General features: G+C 43.1%; 1 protein-coding gene across 2 annotated transcripts; it reads right to left on the bottom strand.

The window, feature by feature from the left end:
• Nucleotides 1–1,079: 1,079 nt before the first annotated feature.
• RPP40 (ribonuclease P/MRP subunit p40) lies at nucleotides 1,080–16,194 on the bottom strand. Of its 2 annotated transcripts, XM_010366079.2 has the most exons (8): nucleotides 16,016–16,194; nucleotides 14,521–14,665; nucleotides 13,154–13,222; nucleotides 12,405–12,500; nucleotides 10,999–11,124; nucleotides 8,479–8,677; nucleotides 8,210–8,344; nucleotides 1,080–1,310 (listed from the first exon to the last, which is right to left on the bottom strand). In XM_010366079.2, exons 1-8 carry the CDS (start codon nucleotides 16,136–16,138, stop codon nucleotides 1,112–1,114), a joined length of 1,092 nt encoding a protein of 363 aa, XP_010364381.2. In that variant the 5' UTR covers nucleotides 16,139–16,194; the 3' UTR covers nucleotides 1,080–1,111. The 2 variants fall into 2 exon arrangements, with proteins under 2 accessions (XP_010364381.2, XP_010364382.2); XM_010366080.2 differs by lacking the exon at nucleotides 13,154–13,222.
• Between the last annotated feature and the right edge of the window lie 2,285 nt (nucleotides 16,195–18,479).

Below are 18,479 nucleotides of genomic sequence, written 5' to 3'. Positions count from 1 at the left end.
ATTTTCCAGCTTGAGATTTTTTAAGACTACCCAGGTTGAGCAAACAAACCACCCTAAAAACTGCCTGTGGTTATATATAGGCTCTCAAGTAAGATGTCTTCCCCCAGGACAGAAATCTTCCTTGCTGTTCCCAGGGGTTGGGGGATGGGTGAAGCAGATGGATTTATTCCTAGTTCACCCCTACATTACATCTATCCTTTTGGGGTCTCACTTAATGAGGTCTCCTCTTAGTTTTTCTCCCTTGGGCAGGCCCTGAGCTTTGTGTGCAGTTCTGCAGCCCCTTCCCATCCCAGGCTATGAGAAGAAAAATTCAATTTGACATTTGGCAGATGCACTAAGGCTGAAAAGTGGCATCAGTATGTCACTTACTTACACACATAAAATTCTTTTTGCCTTTGAGAACTCTTATTTTGCAGCTCTTATTTTTTACATTAAAAAAATGGTTCTTCATATGTATTCTAAAATTTTAGTTGTTTTCAACTGGTCCTTATCAGCCTTACTGCTGGAAATAAAATTCTTTCAACCTGTTCTGTAACAATTGACAGTATCCACTGATCCCTCTCTGATCCAGAGGCATTAGCGTGAGAACACACTTAGGAACTAGGCTGGCCTGAGATCAAGTCTCAGGTCCACTAGCACTGTAACTTCGGTAGCATATTTACACACTGTGCCTCAGTTTCCTCAAAGGGTTGGTGTGAGAATCTAACATGGTAACATATAAACAGCACTTACAACAGGGACTGGCCCTGGTAAGGATGAGACTTCTTTTTATTATCTGAAAAAGTTGTAATGAGCAAAATATATCTCACCCAATGGGGTGAGATGGGGACCAATACCCCCAGTCCCTGGACATCCTGGCCCAGTCTACCACATAGTAACCACAACCTTGTGCTTATGTTGACAGAGAGAAATCAGCTATGAGCTATTCATTGGACAGCAGGCCCTGCCGCCATCACAGATGGGTCCCAGGTGCAGCGCAGGATGCTAGTAAATGCTGATCTGAGAAACGTCACCATCACACAAGCCTGAGTGGACACACAGACCTTTTACCATTAAGAAATCCGAAAGCAAGCATAAACGTAAGCAAACATGATTTTTAATTTTGTATTTTTTAGGGTGGACAGTGATCATTCGCCCCAACAGCCATCTGAAGCCAATAGTCTTGATTATTAAAAATCACAAAGTTATATAAATGTTCTCCTCCTTTCCAAAAACCATGTTCATTTTTTCCCCAAGAAACAGGGCTGTCTGCAAAGCCTTGAACGGACAATGTAACCCATGGCGCTAACTTCAGTTCATCAAAGTAGTGACTGAAAAAAAGGTAATTGTTAAACAGGGAGAGTTAGGAATGTCTGCATTTAAAAAAAATTTATTCAGGATAAGTAGTATTTCTGATACTCTAATAAAGCTTAGATCTTAGCTTTAATTTATGAAAATCAAGAAGTGTGTGATAAATTCCTGATGTCACACTGTGAATTCCATAATGGTTAACTAGTATACAACACACAAAACAAACCTCACTGTTCCCACCCTCATTCCGGGAGGTCTTTAAGAGGAAAAGAACCCAAAACAAAAAACCCCACAGGTGTTTAAGGATAGTTTCCCTCCTATTAAGAGTACTGATCTCGGGGGGCGGAGCAAGATGGCCGAATAGGAACAGCTCCAGTCTCCAACTCCCAGCGCGAGAGACACAGAAGTCCGGTGATTTCTGCATTTTCAACTGAAGTACTGGGGTCATCTCACTAGGCAGTGCCGGACAATCGGTGCTGGTCAGCTGCTGCAGCCCGACCAGCGAGAGCTGAAGCAGGGCGAGGCATCGCCTCACCTGGGAAGTGCAAGGGGGAAGGGAATCCCTTTCCCTAGCCAGGGGAACTGAGACACACAACACCTGGAAAATCAGGTAACTCCCACCCTAATACTGCGCTTTAAGCAAACAGGCATACCAGGAGAATATATCCCACACCTGGCCAGGAGGGTCCCATGCCCATGGAGCCTCCCTCATTGCTAACACAGCAGTCTGCGATCTAACCGAAACGGCAGCAGCGAGGCTGGGGGAGGGGCGCGCGCCATTGCTGAGGCTTAAGTAGGTAAACAAAGCCACTGGGAAGCTTGAACTGGGTGGAGCTCACAGCAGCTCAAGGAAACCTGCCTGTCTCTGTAGACTCCACCTCTGGGGACAGGGCACAGCTAAAAAACAACAAAAAAGCAGCAGAACCTCTGCAGAGGCAAACGACTCTGTCTGACAGCTTTGAAGAGAGCAGTGGACCTCCCAACACGGAGGTTGAGATCTGAGAACGGACAGACTGCCTGCTCAAGTGGGTCCCTCACCCCTGAGTAGCCTAACTGGGAGACATCTCCCACTAGGGGCAGTCTGACACCCCACACCTCACAGGGTGGAGTACACCCCTGAGAGGAAACTTCCAAAGGAAGAATCAGACAGGTACACTCGCTGTTCAGCAATATTCTATCTTCTGCAACCTCTGCTGCTGATACCCAGGCAAACAGGGTCTGGAGTGGACGTCAAGCAATCTCCAACAGACCTACAGCTGAGGGTCGTGACTGTCAGAAGGAAAACTATCAAACCGGAAGGACACCTATACCAAAACCCCATCAGTATGTCACCATCATCAAAGACCAGAGACAGATAAAACCACAAAGATGGGGAAAAAGCAGGGCAGAAAAGCTGGAAATTCAAAAAATAAGACCGCATCTCCCCCTGCAAAGGAGCACAGCCCATCGCCAGCAATGGATCAAAGCTGGTCAGAGAATGACTTTGACGAGATGAGAGAAGAAGGCTTCAGTCCATCAAAATTCTCAGAGCTAAAGGAGGAATTACGTACCCAGCGCAAAGAAACTAAAAATCTTGAAAAAAGAGTGGAAGAATTGACAGCTAGAATAATTAATGCAGAGAAGGTCATAAACGAAATGACAGAGATGAAAACCATGACACGAGAAATACGTGACAAATGCACAAGCTTCAGTAACCGACTCAATCAACTGGAAGAAAGAGTATCAGCGATTGAGGATCAAATGAATGAAATGAAGCGAGAAGAGAAACCAAAAGAAAAAAGAAGAAAAAGAAATGAACAAAGCCTGCAAGAAGTATGGGATTATGTAAAAAGACCAAATCTACGTCTGATTGGGGTGCCTGAAAGTGAGGGGGAAAATGGAACCAAGTTGGAAGACACTCTTCAGGATGTCATCCAGGAGAACTTCACCAACCTAGTAGGGCAGGCCAACATTCAAATTCAGGAAATACAGAGAACACCACAAAGATACTCCTCAAGAAGAGCAACTCCAAGACACATAATTGCCAGATTCACCAAAGTTGAAATGAAGGAAAAAATCTTAAGGGCAGCCAGAGAGAAAGGTCGGGTTACCCACAAAGGGAAGCCCATCAGACTAACAGCAGACCTCTCGGCAGAAACTCTACAAGCCAGAAGAGAGTGGGGGCCAATACTCAACGTTCTTAAAGAAAAGAATTTTAAACCCAGAATTTCATATCCAGCCAAACTAAGTGTCATCAGTGAAGGAGAAATAAAATCCTTTACAGATAAGCAAATGCTTAGAGATTTTGTCACCACCAGGCCTGCCTTACAAGAGACCCTGAAGGAAGCCCTAAACATGGAAAGGACCAACCGGTACCAGCCATTGCAAAAACATGCCAAAATGTAAAGACCATCGAGGCTAGGAAGAAACTGCATCAACTAACGAGCAAAATAACCAGTTAATATCATAATGGCAGGATCAAGTTCACACATAACAATATTAACCTTAAATGTTAATGGACTAAATGCTCCAATTAAAAGACACAGACTGGCAAACTGGATAAAGAGTCAAGACCCATCAATCTGCTGTATTCAGGAGACCCATCTCACATGCAGAGACATACATAGGCTCAAAATAAAGGGATGGAGGAAGATCTACCAAGCAAATGGAGAACAAAAAAAAGCAGGGGTTGCAATCCTAGTCTCTGATAAAACAGACTTTAAACCATCAAAGATCAAAAGAGACAAGGAAGGCCATTACATAATGGTAAAGGGATCAATTCAACAGGAAGAGCTAACTATCCTAAATATATATGCACCCAATACAGGAGCACCCAGATTCATAAAGCAAGTCCTTAGAGACCTACAAAGAGACTTAGACTCCCATACAATAATAATGGGAGACTTCAACACTCCACTGTCAACATTAGACAGATCAACAAGACAGAAAGTTACCAAGGATATCCATGAATTGAACTCATCTCTGCACCAAGCGGACCTAATAGACATCTATAGAACTCTCCACCCCAAATCAACAGAATATATATTCTTCTCAGCACCACATCGCACTTATTCCAAAATTGACCACATAATTGGAAGTAAAGCACTCCTTAGCAAATGTAAAAGAACAGAAATTATAACAAACTCTCTCTCAGACCACAGTGCAATCAAACTAGAACTCAGGACTAAGAAACTCAATCAAAACCGCTCAACTACATGGAAACTGAACAACCTGCTCCTGAATGACTACTGGGTACATAACGAAATGAAAGCAGAAATAAAGACATTCTTTGAAACCAATGAGAACAAAGATACAACATACCAGAATCTCTGGGACACATTTAAAGCAGTGTGTAGAGGGAAATTTATAGCACTAAATGCCCACAAGAGAAAGCAGGAAAGATCTAAAATTGACACTCTAACATCACAATTAAAAGAACTAGAGAGGCAAGAGCAAACACATTCAAAAGCTAGCAGAAGGCAAGAAATAACTAAGATCAGAGCAGAACTGAAGGAGATAGAGACACAAAAAACCCTCCAAAAAATCAATGAATCCAGGAGTTGGTTTTTTGAAAAGATCAACAAAATTGACAGACCGCTAGCAAGACTAATAAAGAAGAAAAGAGAGAGGAATCAAATAGACACAATAAAAAAGGATAAAGGGGATATCACCACCGACCCCACAGAAATACAAACTACCATCAGAGAATACTATAAACACCTCTATGCAAATCAACTAGAAAATCTAGAAGAAATGGACAATTTCCTGGACACTTACACTCTCCCAAGACTAAACCAGGAAGAAGTTGAATCCCTGAATAGACCAATAGCAGTCTCTGAAATTGAGGCAATAATTAATAGCCTACCCACCAAAAAAATTCCCAGAACAGATGGATTCACAGCTGAATTCTACCAGAGGTACAAGGAGGAGCTGGTACCATTCCTTCTGAAACTATTCCAATCAATAGAAAAAGAGGGAATCCTCCCTAACTCATTTTATGAGGCCAACATCATCCTGATACCAAAGCCTGGCAGAGACACAACAAAAAAAGATAATTTTAGACCAATATCCCTGATGAACATCGATGCAAAAATCCTCAATAAAATACTGGCAAACCGGATTCAGCAGCACATCAAAAAGCTTATCCACCATGATCAAGTGGGCTTCATCCCTGGGATGCAAGGCTGGTTCCACATTCGCAAATCAATAAACGTCATCCAGTATATAAACAGAACCAAAGACAAGAACCACATGATTATGTCAATAGATGCAGAAAAGGCTTTTGACAAAATTCAACAGCCCTTCATGCTAAAAACGCTCAATAAATTCGGTATTGATGGAATGTATTTCAAAATAATAAGAGCTATTTATGACAAACCCACAGCTAATATCATACTGAATGGGCAAAAACTGGAAAAATTCCCTTTGAAAACTGGCACAAGACAGGAATGCCCTCTCTCACCACTCCTATTCAACATAGTGTTGGAAGTTCTGGCTAGGGCAATCAGGCAAGAGAAAGAAATCAAGGGTATTCAGTTAGGAAAAGAAGAAGTCAAATTGTCCCTGTTTGCAGATGACATGATTGTATATTTAGAAAACCCCATTGTCTCAGCCCAAAATCTCCTTAAGCTGATAAGCAACTTCAGCAAAGTCTCAGGATACAAAATTAATGTGCAAAAATCACAAGCATTCTTATACACCAGTAACAGACAAACAGAGAGCCAAATCATGAATGAACTTCCATTCACAATTGCTTCAAAGAGAATAAAATACCTAGGAATCCAACTTACAAGGGATGTCAAGGACCTCTTCAAGGAGAACTACAAACCACTGCTCAGTGAAATCAAAGAGAACACAAACAAATGGAAGAACATACCATGCTCATGGATAGGAAGAATCAATATCATGAAAATGGCCATACTGCCCAAGGTTATTTATAGATTCAATGCCATCCCCATCAAGCTACCAATGAGTTTCTGCACAGAATTGGGAAAAACTGCTTTAAAGTTCAGTATGGAACCAAAAAAAGAGCCCGCATTGCCAAGATAATCCTAAGTCAAAAGGACAAAGCTGGAGGCGTCACGCTACCTGACTTCAAACTATACTACAAGGCTACAGTAACCAAAACAGCATGGTACTGGTACCAAAACAGAGATATAGACCAATGGAACAGAACAGAGTCCTCAGAAATAATACCACACATCTACAGCCATCTGATCTTTGACAAACCTGAGACAAACAAGAAATGGGGAAAGGATTCCCTATTTAATAAATGGTGCTGGGAAAATTGGCTAGCCATAAGTAGAAAGCTGAAACTGGATCCTTTCCTTACTCCTTATACGAAGATTAATTCAAGATGGATTAGAGACTTAAATGTTAGACCTAATACCATAAAAACCCTAGAAGAAAACCTAGGTAGTACCATTCAGGACATAGGCATGGGCAAGGACTTCATGTCTAAAACACCAAAAGCAACGGCAGCAAAAGCCAAAATTGACAAATGGGATCTAATTAAACTAAAGAGCTTCTGCACAGCAAAAGAAACTACCATCAGAGTGAACAGGCAACCTACAGAATGGGAGAAAATTTTTGCAATCTACTCATCTGACAAAGGGCTAATATCCAGAATCTACAAAGAACTCAAACAAATATACAAGAAAAAAACAAACAACCCCATCAAAAAGTGGGCAAAGGATATGAACAGACATTTCTCAAAAGAAGACATCCATACAGCCAACAGACACATGAAAAAATGCTCATCAACACTCGCCATCAGAGAAATGCAAATCAAAACCACAATGAGATACCATCTCACACCAGTTAGAACGTCAATCATTAAAAAGTCAGGAAACAACAGGTGTTGGAGAGGGTGTGGAGAAATAGGAACACTTTTATACTGTTGGTGGGATTGTAAACTAGTTCAACCATTATGGAAAACAGTGTGGTAATTCCTCAAGGATCTAGAACTAGATGTACCATATGACCCAGCCATCCCATTACTGGGTATATACCCAAAGGATTATAAATTATTCTACTACAAAGACACATGCACACGTATGTTTATTGCGGCACTATTCACAATAGCAAAGACTTGGAATCAACCCAAATGTCCATCTGTGACAGACTGGATTAAGAAAATGTGGCACATATACACCATGGAATACTATGCAGCCATAAAAAAGGATGAGTTTGCATCCTTTGTAGGGACATGGATGCAGCTGGAAACCATCATTCTTAGCAAACTATCACAAGAACAGAAAACCAAACACCGCATGTTCTCACTCATAGGTGGGAACTGAACAATGAGATCACTTGGACTCGGGAAGGGGAACATCACATACTGGGGCCTATCATGGGGAAGAGGGAGGGGGGAGGGATTGCATTGGGAGTTATACTTGATATAAATGATGAATTGATGGGTGCTGACGAGTTGATGGGTGCAGCACACCAACATGGCACAAGTATACATATGTAACAAACCTGCATGTTATGCACATGTACCCTAGAACTTAAAGTATAATAAAAAAAAAAAAAAAAAAGAAATCAACAAATCAATACTAAAAAAAAAAAAAAAAAAAAGAGTACTGTTCTCAGAGTCTCAGTTAACTGAAACGTTGCAGGATAATTCACCAGAGTTTTATTATCCAGCCTTCCTGTCGAAGAAAATCAAAGTACTAAACCAATAAATGTGAAAAGAGATGTTGGGCTTAAAAAGGAAAACCTTCAAGACTTAAATGTGACATTTTAAAAGGGAAGATTGAGAAGATATGCTTACTAAATAGGATTATACTCAATGTACAGTCTTTGCAATAAGGGATTTGAGTTTCCTTTCAATGTACATTTTATTTATATACTACCTCCCAAAATGAAAAATCTATACTATTTTACATACTGTTCTATAGAGCAATGATGAGCGATATAAAAGGCAAAGAGTTCTCACCAGAGATGTTCCAATAGGAGACAGATCTTCTCTGGAAGTATGAAGCCAGTGATTGTACACAAATAAGCTTTTGCCACCACCGTGCTTGGCTGAGGACAGCAATAGGTTGATATGAAATTATTAGGCTCATTATTTCTGTCACCAAAAAAAAAAGAGAGAGAGATAACACATTGATATCCATCACATGATCCCTTCCAAAGTATTAAACTCCTATTAAAAACAAGCAGCAGGCCAGAGCCCTAGAAGACACAGGGAGTTCAGATACCCACAGGCTGACATTACTGAAGACGGCGCCAAGCCAGTCAAAGAGCTCCAGAGCCTGGCAGGACACCTCCGGCGTTCCCTCGAGCTCACTGCTCTGCAGCACCGGGCACTGGAGATCTCTCACTGTGCTCAGTGCTACTTTTGGCTGATGCTCCTGAATTTGGTACTTGGAAAAATATGACATCATTGTTGATTCTTCTGAACCTTAAAAACACACCACACAAAGCCATCTGAATCCATTTGACCATCGTAAGCAAGTTTAGTGAATCCCTGAACCCATCCATTCCCATTTGAGTGGCAAGAATAAGTAAGATGGAAGCTGTGCAGAGCTGCATTCAAATTAAAATCATTTAAAGCTGCTTTCAGCTCCTTTTGCCCAAGTTCTGTAAATGTTCATCTTTTTTCACACTTTCCTGGAAAAGCACAATAGTTTCTGATCAGACCCAAAAGAGTTTCACCATTTGTGCTAACAAAAAAATTTCAACTTCACACTTAAAACCAAAAGCATTCCTGATGTATGAATAACATTAGTGAACTCCAGAGAGAAGCAGCTTATCTGCACAATCTCTATTAAAGAAAAATAAGAGAAACTGAATGGTGATGGAACCTCATCCAAACTTGACTCTGAAAACCCAGTAAAATCCAGTGTATCTTTTCAGGGATGTTTGTGTAGCCAATGGCCTTGGAAGACAGAGATAGTACTCCCTCCACAGCAAAGGGCAGCCTTGTTTACCGTCCAGTATAATAGAAATAATGTCACCCTCCCTCTCTCCAGGCAGAGATCAGCAGGCTTACTGCCCCTTACAAAGGACTGGAGTTCTTAAACTCCAGGTTCCTCTCCTGTAATGCAACCTACTGCATGTGCCAGCATCGCTTGGTGTCACTCTGGCAAATGGGACTTGGTGAACTGGTACAAACGGCGATATTCGGTGTGATGGTTAATTGTAGGTGTCAACCTGACTGGATGAAGGGTTATCTAGATGGCTGGTAAAGCATTATTTCTAGGTGTGTCTGTGAGGGTGTTTCTGGGGGAGACTGGCATGTAAGTGGGTAGACTGAGTGGGAAGATCTGCCCTCACTGTGGGTGCACCATCTACCCGGCTGGGGCATCAGACAGAACAAAAAGGCAGAGGAAAAGTGAATTCTCTGTCACTTGCAGCTGGGACTCCCTTCTTCCCCTGCCCTTGGACAGCAGAACTCCAGGTTCTCTAGCCTTTGGACTCTGGGGCTTGCACCAGCAGATCCATAGATGGTCAGGCTTCGGCCTTGGACTGAGAATTATACCATCTTCTTTCCTGATTCTCAGGCCTTCATATTTGGACTGAGCCACGCTACCAGCATCCCTGGGTCTCCCACTTGCAGACAACCTGTCATGGGACTCCTCAGCCTCCACAGTTACTTGATCAATTCCCCTAATATCCATCCATCCATCCATCCATCCATCCATCCATCCATCCATCCATCCATCCATCCATCCATACATCCATCCAATTGGTCCCTTCTCTCTGGAAAACCCTGACTGATATATTCTGGCTACTGCTATTCCTCTGAGGAATTAAGTCCTGTGTCTCTGAGCCAGGGCTTGCGTGTCTTCTGCCAGCATCCCTGAGACTGTGGCAGGCTAGCTTGTTAGCCTGCAAGTATGAGGAAATCTCAGACCTTTCACAGTTCCTGACAAATCCTTAAAACAGGAGCTTTAGGAACAGGAAGCTATTCGGAACCCAATGTCTGGATGATCCGCATAGAAGACTTTACACAACTGAAACTTCAATAAGCCTTTCTGCTCTCTTTCCTGTCTACCACAGGAGAGGCACCCAAGGCCAGACCTAGGGCTCATGGGAGCAACTTGGAGCACCCAGTGGCCAGACACTTCCCACGAGGAGCAGACAGATGGGTCTATTTCTAAAACAGATCACCATGCTTCCTATCCTCCAAAAGAGAGCACTACACCGTAAGTCCTGACGTCTTGATCCATTATTATCTTGGCCAAAGATACACTTCTAAAAGAAGCAACATACATGGCCGTTTTCGGCAGATTACGCTGTGTGGTGAATAGCAAACTTCGAACTAAATTTAGTGTCCTAATCAATTAAAAGTTATTACAAATTAATCTGACATTTAATGGTAGGTCTGAGTTAGTGCCCTGTGATAATAAATAAGTAGATTGTGTATATAACTATAATTGGTGCTACTTAAAAATATTATAGTCAAGACTGTTCAAGGTAAGCTGGAGAGAGGAAAGGGGAGAAATAGATAAAATTTAGCTGCTCTAAAGCCACTCTCAAGATCTCTGGATTTATGTATAACCCAAAAAGACTCAGGCAGAAAGGCCTGCATGCCTAGACAATCCTGAACAATGGTTTTCAGAGATGTCAGAAGGGCTAGTTTCCTTAATACTATCTTTATATATATATACAGTATTCCTTGACTGTAAGAGTGAATCACCATTCAATCCTCCATTACTCCTCTTTAATCAACAATTAATTTCAAAATCACTGTATCATTACATAATTTATTCTTCATACCTGTATTATGCCAAGCCAAAAGAAAATCAAATTTCAGTGGTTTCTTTTCTTTGAAGGACCAAGATATTCTTTCATACTTCTTAGAATCCAAGTTTAAGGATAATTCCATCAAATCAATGGAAACAACTTTAAAAATGAAAAAAAGAATATATATTTCATTCATATACATACAGCTTATACTACTGGAAAAAGTGCTATATTTTTAAAAACCAGAATTTTGCAAAATTTTATGGATAGTAAAATTATTTTATTCTTCTTCCACTCCCTTTGGTTTGCCAAATAAAAAAGATCCCTTTGGTGGGCACTTCTAACCTTGAGAGCTAACAAAAACAGACATTTTAAATGTATATATTTCCTAGGTCAAAGACCAAGGGCAGAGGACCTTGAGAGGTCAGGTTTAATCTACTAATGGATGTGGCAGCCTCAGCTATTGATGTTCGAGCCAGACACTGTCAGCAAAACATCTCTTCACTCATGGGTGAATTTCTACTAGTAATCATAAAGACCTCGGGAAGCCAAAGGAAATTCTTTATTAAGAATAAGTTGTAGGCCGGGCGCGGTGGCTCAAGCCTGTAATCCCAGCACTTTGGGAGGCCGAGGCAGGCAGTTCACGAGGTCAGGAGATCGAGACCATCCTGGCTAACACGGTGAAACCCCGTCTCTACTAAAAATACAAGAAAATTAGCCGGGCGTGGTGGCAGGCGCCTGTAGTCCCAGCTACTCGGGAGGCTGAGGCAGGAGAATGGTGTGAACCCGGGGGGGTGGAGCTTGCAGTGAGCCGAGATCGTGCCACTGCACTCCAGCCTGGGGCACAGAGCAAGACTCCATCTCAAAAGAATAAGTTGTAGACTCCTATCTTGGGTTCAGTACTTTGAATTCTTTTTTTTTTTTTTGAGATGGAGTCTCACTCTGTCGCCAGGCTGAAGTGCAGTGATTGTGATCTTGGCTCACCGCAACCTCCTCCTCCTGGGTTCAAGCGATTCTCCTGCCTCAGCCTCCCGAAGAGCTGGGAGTACAGGTGCCTGCCACCACACTCCGCCAATTTTTGTATTTTTAGCAGAGACAGGGTTTCGCCATGTTGGCCAGGATGATCTCAATCTCTTGCCCTCATGATCTGCCTGCCTAGGCTTCCTAAATTACTTTGAATTTTTAACCCAAAACATATATATTTAATTGACCAGTCCAAGTCTACGATCTTTATCAAACGCATCTACAGCTGAAAAGAAATGAACTTAAAAGCATCATCCTATCCTCTATGAAGCTCGAGTCAGAAGTTTGGTAGACTTTTTTAAAAAGCCACATTTTTCTGAACAAAGAGATTAGAGGCAATTCAAACATTTAAATTTAAATTGCCAAAAGAAGATTACGGACTTCTTAGAAAAAGATGGAGTACACATGATACTTACTAAATTTCATAATTTTTCTGCCAGAAAACTGAGATGGATGACCCTGAAGTCCAGTTTCTTCATAAGTGTCTTTATCCAGTGACAAAATTAATTTCCCTATAAATCAAATAATAACTCCCATAAGAGATACCAAAAATAGAACTTACATTGTCTGACTAAAAGAAAGCAAAGCAAATTGAGCAGTTAGATATTGATGTACCAAACTGCATACAAGGATCTTATTTATATCACAAGAATATTTATATGTATACATGTCTTATAACACAGATATTATTTATACATTATACATCCAAGGATATTATTCATAATAATGAAATTAGAAATAATCTGAATTTCTACTAAAGATGAAATAAACAAGTCATGGTATACTCATTCTTTTGAATATCTTCTTTTTTTTTTTTTTTTAGACAGAGTCTCACTCCGTCACCCAGGCTGGAGTGCAGTGGCACTGATCTTGGCTCACTGCACCCTCCACCTCCTGGGTTCAAGTGATTATCCTGCCTTAGCCTCCCAAGCTGGGACTACAGGCGTGCGCCACCACGCTGGCTAATTTTTGTATTTTTAGTAGAGGCAGGCTTTCACCATGTTGGCCAGGCAGGTCTTGAACTCCTGACCTCAGGTGATCCACCTGCTTTGACCTCCCAAAGTGCAGGGATTATAGGCATGAGCCACTGTGCCCGGCTTTTTTTTTTTTTTAAAGTATGTATTTTTTTTTAACAATTAAAGAAAGATGAAAAAATAAGCGTTACCATTTGGTAGCAGGGCAACTGTATTATCTTCATCAATATTTGTATTATATGTTAGTGCATAGCAAGAACCTGTAAGAGAAAGTCCAGACGAAAAATTTAAAAGAAGAAATTACATCTGCAAGATGTTAGTGGATTATTTTCACAAGATAACCTGTCTTCCAGGTACTTAACGGTCAGTTTCTACCACTGCTCCAGTTCATTCAATAAACCAAACATCTGCTAGAGGTAAGCTGGAGCATGCAGAAGACCAAGCTCCAGCTAGTTCACTCCCCGACCAAGGGCCTATTTGTGCAAGTTTACTATCATCAAGCAAAAAATTGACTCAGAATGGAATGTGACCTTTGGGGATGTATGGAGAGGGGTACAAAGTAGAATTCTAGATAAACATACACATCTTAGAGGCAGAGTTCCGGGTTAAGATTCAAAAGCTACTCAACCTCTCCAAGCCTCAGTTTCCTCACCTGTTAAATGAGGATCATAGGCCTGCTTCATAACATTGTTGCAAGGGTTAAATTTGGTAAGATATTTAACAGTGCCTGCTACAGCCAGTGTCCATGTAATTGACAGAGTGGTGTCAGACCTCAAAATAGATGAAAGGAATAATGGTGGAGACCAGACAAGACGCCCAGCTCATAAGTAGCCCCAGCAGTGTCAGAATGAGAGGAGCTACTGGTAACTAGAATTCTTCATATCTTCACTGGAGAGGACACATGTGGGGGCTACCACAAGATAAGCATGTGGCTACTGTACAGGTGACTCACGTACTGTGGGTGGAATCCCTAAATACCCTCTGAAATCGTTTTAAACAAACGGCTCCCAGGAAACAACTGAAACAAACCAGTCCAACCCAGCAGATGTGGGTGGAAATGGGGTGCGCAGAGAGGGGTTATGGCTACAAAATCTAAGCAGAAGGCACTGGACGCTAATGAGCACTCTGCTCTGTGAACAGTAGCTGTGGCTGCATCTGGAGACCAACCCTCTGAGGCAGCTGCTGTGGGGCTGCTCACAGCACAGTGTCCTTGCAGCCACTTCCTCGAAAGCAGCGCATCTGAATACAGATTGCAAGTCTCTCCTCTCCATTAATCCTCATTTTAAGGAGACGGATACCCTCATGTTACAACGTCCACATCCAACACTTGTGGCAATTGCAATGGGCAATTGCAATCAGAAACCACCACCTAAAGAGGGCACAAGAAAGAACAGGATGAGAACAGGGAGTGGGGGGTAGTGCATGTGTGCACCTGACCACACAGACTATCCCACAGGTCCTGTTCGAAACAAAATAACAGCCCTAGGCCACATTGTGATGTGGTCTACCTACACTTCCTCATCTTGCCTTGTTTAAAGCCATTTCAGGTTTTTCTTACCTTTCTTTATAAAGGTACTGATGAATTCGGGTGTAATTAATTCATGAAGAGGTAAATTCTTCACAAAGTAATAGGGTCCAGTTTGCATGACCAGATTTTTCAGTTCTTCCGATAGTATCCCACATTCAGGAATGAGAAATGAAACCTATTGGAATGTGTAACACAAACAAGGTCTTACTTCCATGAAGATGAACACCCAGGTTTTTAGGAATGAAATAAGATCATGAAAGTTGTTATTTCTCCACGAGTTTCACTGGAACATAAAAACACAGGCAACAAAACTCTTATGTTAACTTACCTATCTCAGGCAAAGAGAAATCTGACTACTCAAGTGTTTCATTTCTGCATTCAAACGTACAGTACAGGAAGGGGACTGAACAGAATACTTTTAATGGAAAACTCTTGCTTGCATTTTATCTTTTGCAAATTAGCAATACTGTATATTTTATGTCCTATTCCTTTCACCATTTTATTTTCAAGGAAATATAGTATAATTGGATATCCCTTGATTTGCTTACCCTGGTGTTATCCTGGAAGGAAATGAACTGTCTGTCGGGACATAAGGAATTAATTTATGGATATTCAATTACTAAGAAGCTGTGTGCAAGCAATGGTGCTCCTGTGTGTTTCCAATTTCGAGACAGAAAAGTGCAACAGGGGAGTTAAGATATACATCCCTGACTGCTGTGATGAGCTTTCCATCCAAAATAGGTGTTAAAAACAGGACAGGCTTCAAATGTTGCCACACTGTAAAAGTCATCACTGTCCCAAGGCTCAAACACTAGCCTGTTCTGACTGATCAGGTCATCACTTAAATCTCTGAGACACTGCTCAGTCAAACCTGAGTTATTAAGCTGATCCATTTAAAGTGTAAAATGTTTAATCCCCCATTATAAGGTTGGTTTATTGAAGTTTCTAGATATCACATTAGTTCCCACAACCAATTTAGAAAATCAGGTCGCTTCCTGGGCCGAGCCTAGGCAGAATGCTCCGGAGAGATCTGCAGGTATGCAGGTGGTGCAGGTGGGAGAGGGATTCAAGCTGGGTACAGAGGCGGTGGTGGGGACGAGGCGCGAGACCCGCCCTGATTTGGTGAAAAAGCGAGGTGCACGTGGCTGCCCGGCAGCTGCACATCGCAGCCGTCACACCATCGTAACTCTCCGGTCCCAGCCCTGAACCTCGAATCCCTCCCTGGACCCACTCCCCGTTAGGCGGGTTGACCCGCGTAAGCAGCCAGAACGCCCCTGACACAGCTCCCTCCAGACTGGGTGCCGCCCCCACGCCCTGTCTATCCTGGGAGTTGTAGTCCTGCAGCACTGCAAACCGCGGGCCTACAGTAGTTAAGAGACTACAACTCCCAGCAAACCAGGCGAGGGCCCCCGCCCCTCCGCGCACCGCCGGCGGCCCCGCCCCGCGAAGCCTCGCACTGTCCCTAAACCTCTCTCGCACGCAGGGATTGAGCACGGCCCGAAAAGCCGGGGACAACCGGACTCACCCTGTAGTTATAGTAGTGCGTCTGCACAAGATGCCGGTGGCGCGACTTGTGGTTGCCGAAGTTGGATTTCTCGCAAACCAGTAAGTGCCGCGGCGCCTCCCGAAGCCGGCGCAGCGTGGCCATGCTCTCCTGGGTTCCCGTCCTCCCGGCCTTTGCTGGCAGGGCAGGCCCCGCCCCTTCCCCCGCCCCGCCCTTTCCCCCCGGTCGCGTACCTGCTGCTGTGCGCCCCTGGTGGCGGTGGAGTAGGACTGGCGGCGCCGGGTTTCTGAGACGTTCTTACACCCCACGCAGCAAGCAGCTCCCTGGTGGGTGTCTGAAAATGTAAATTCACTGCCTCAAGTGGAAATATCCAGTCGCTGGGAACCTGGCTCTTGCCTTTTCAACGCCACCTTTCCTCCGTCCTCGCCATCCCTCGGAACTGCCCTAAACCCTCTATGGGCCCCGCCTCGGAGCGCCCCTTGGACCCCGGCCTGGCGCCGGCACATACCTCGGCAGGCCCTTCAGAGGGACCGCTTCCTGCCACCGTTATGAAAGGAAAACATCGCAGGGAAAGGCCCAGTTCCTTTAGTGTGTGGTCAAGAAATGTAGCCGCGCAGTTAAGTAATCCCCTAAGCTGCTTTGGGGGTCCACACCCAGCTGCCTTTCTGACTTCTCACAGCTGTTTGCTTCACAGGACTCTGTTACCCATTGGGGACCTCTTGGCCATTATTCACACAGGCCAACAGGACTAAAGGTTTGCCTCGGCCCTTCCCAAAACATCAGGGAAGTTTGTGCGGGAAGGTAAAGCACAATTTTTGCCTTTCAAAGGACTCCTTTGAAACTACTATTGATTTCCCTTTTACATAGCCTTCAGAACCAGTTTTAACAATGTGGTGTTTCTGGGGCTTAATAGTGATAATTCTCCTAAGTCATTTTTCCATTTAGTTTTTCTGTCACGGGCTTGGAGCGGTTAAGAGACTGCGGCTCCCAGCATGCGGTACCTTACTGATTCAGGGCAAAATCAAGTATGTTACTATATGCTTCTCAAACTAGAGAAGGCACAGCCCCAGTTCTGCACGGACGGGATACAAAGCAGCAGAATATTGGTGAAACATCTTCCTGGAGCATCAGTTTTTCTATGAGATGCGGAAGAAATGGAATTAAGTAGTTTATAAGGTAAATAATTAAGAATTTAAAGCTAAGCTGGTCACAGTCGGTCACCTGTAATCCCAGCACTTTGGGAGGCTGAGGTGGGAGGATCACTTGAGCTTAGGAGTTCAAGACCACCCTGGGCAATATAGTAAGACCCCATCTCCAAAAAGGAAAAAAAATAAGACAAGGCTGGAAAGTCATCTGCCATTATAAACATCAGTAATCTGGCCGAGCACCGTGGCTCACGCCTGTAGACCCAGCACTTTGGCAGGCTGAGGTGGGAGGATCCCTTGAACTCAGGAGTTCAAGACCACCCTGGGCAATGTAGTAAGACCCCCATCTCAAAACAAAAAACAAAACTAAGACAAGGCTGGAAAGTCATCTGCCATTAAAAACATCAGTGATTTGGCTCACGCCTGTAGACCCAGCAATTTGGGAGGCCGAGGCGAGCGGATCGCCTGAGATCAGGAGTTCAAGACCACCCTGGCCAACATGGCGATATGCTGTGTCTACTAAAAATACGAAAATTATCCAGGTGTGGTGGCGCATGCCTGTAATCCCAGCTACGCAAGAGGCTGAGGCAGAAGAATCACTGGAACCTGGGAGGCAGAGGTTGCAGTGAGCCGAGATCTCGCCACTACACTTCCAGGCTGTGCGACAGAGCTAGAGTCCGTCTCAAAAAAAAAAAAAAAAAAAAAAAAGGTCAAAATGTAATCTATGACTGAAATGTCACATTTTCTTTCCAAGGAAAAACCTAATGAGAACCTGTTTCCCATTATTTTAAACAGCAGAATTATAAGGCATGGCAAGTCAATAAAAAAACCCTACTAATTTTCTAGATCACAATATGGCAGCTAGATGTTTTACAAATAACAGATATGAATAACATGTTAAGATGTAAAAGGCTTAAAGCATTGCTTCTTGGTCACCTCATGTTTCATGTGGTTGTCACCAGACAGATGCTTTGTATGTGGTAGCAGGCCCAAGACTGAAACATCATGGATGTACCTCTCCTTTGTCAACATTCCAAAACTCCACAAAGTGACTGGTGTGATCCTGATGGTCTACCAATTGTATTTGGAAGCACCATGAAGCTTTTCCAGCAAACCATTTAGTTTAAAATGTTGCATATTTTGAAGATGCAAAATAAATTTTACCTATGTAAATATCAGCTGAGAAATGTACTGAGAGATACTAGCTGCTCTCTTCTCAAGAGTGACCCCACAGAGTCTTGCAGCTTTAAGTTCTCCTCTCTGGCTGCTGATAACCCCTAGGTGTGGAGCCTCTTCCCTGAGCGGAGTATCCAGATGACTCTAGTACAAGGATTCACCCC

The sequence above is a fragment of the Rhinopithecus roxellana genome, chromosome 4 (assembly GCF_007565055.1).
Source record: "Rhinopithecus roxellana isolate Shanxi Qingling chromosome 4, ASM756505v1, whole genome shotgun sequence".
NCBI lineage: Eukaryota > Metazoa > Chordata > Mammalia > Primates > Cercopithecidae > Rhinopithecus > Rhinopithecus roxellana.
Note: the sequence above shows the minus strand (reverse complement) of the source record. Positions and strands in the feature narration are given on the sequence as shown.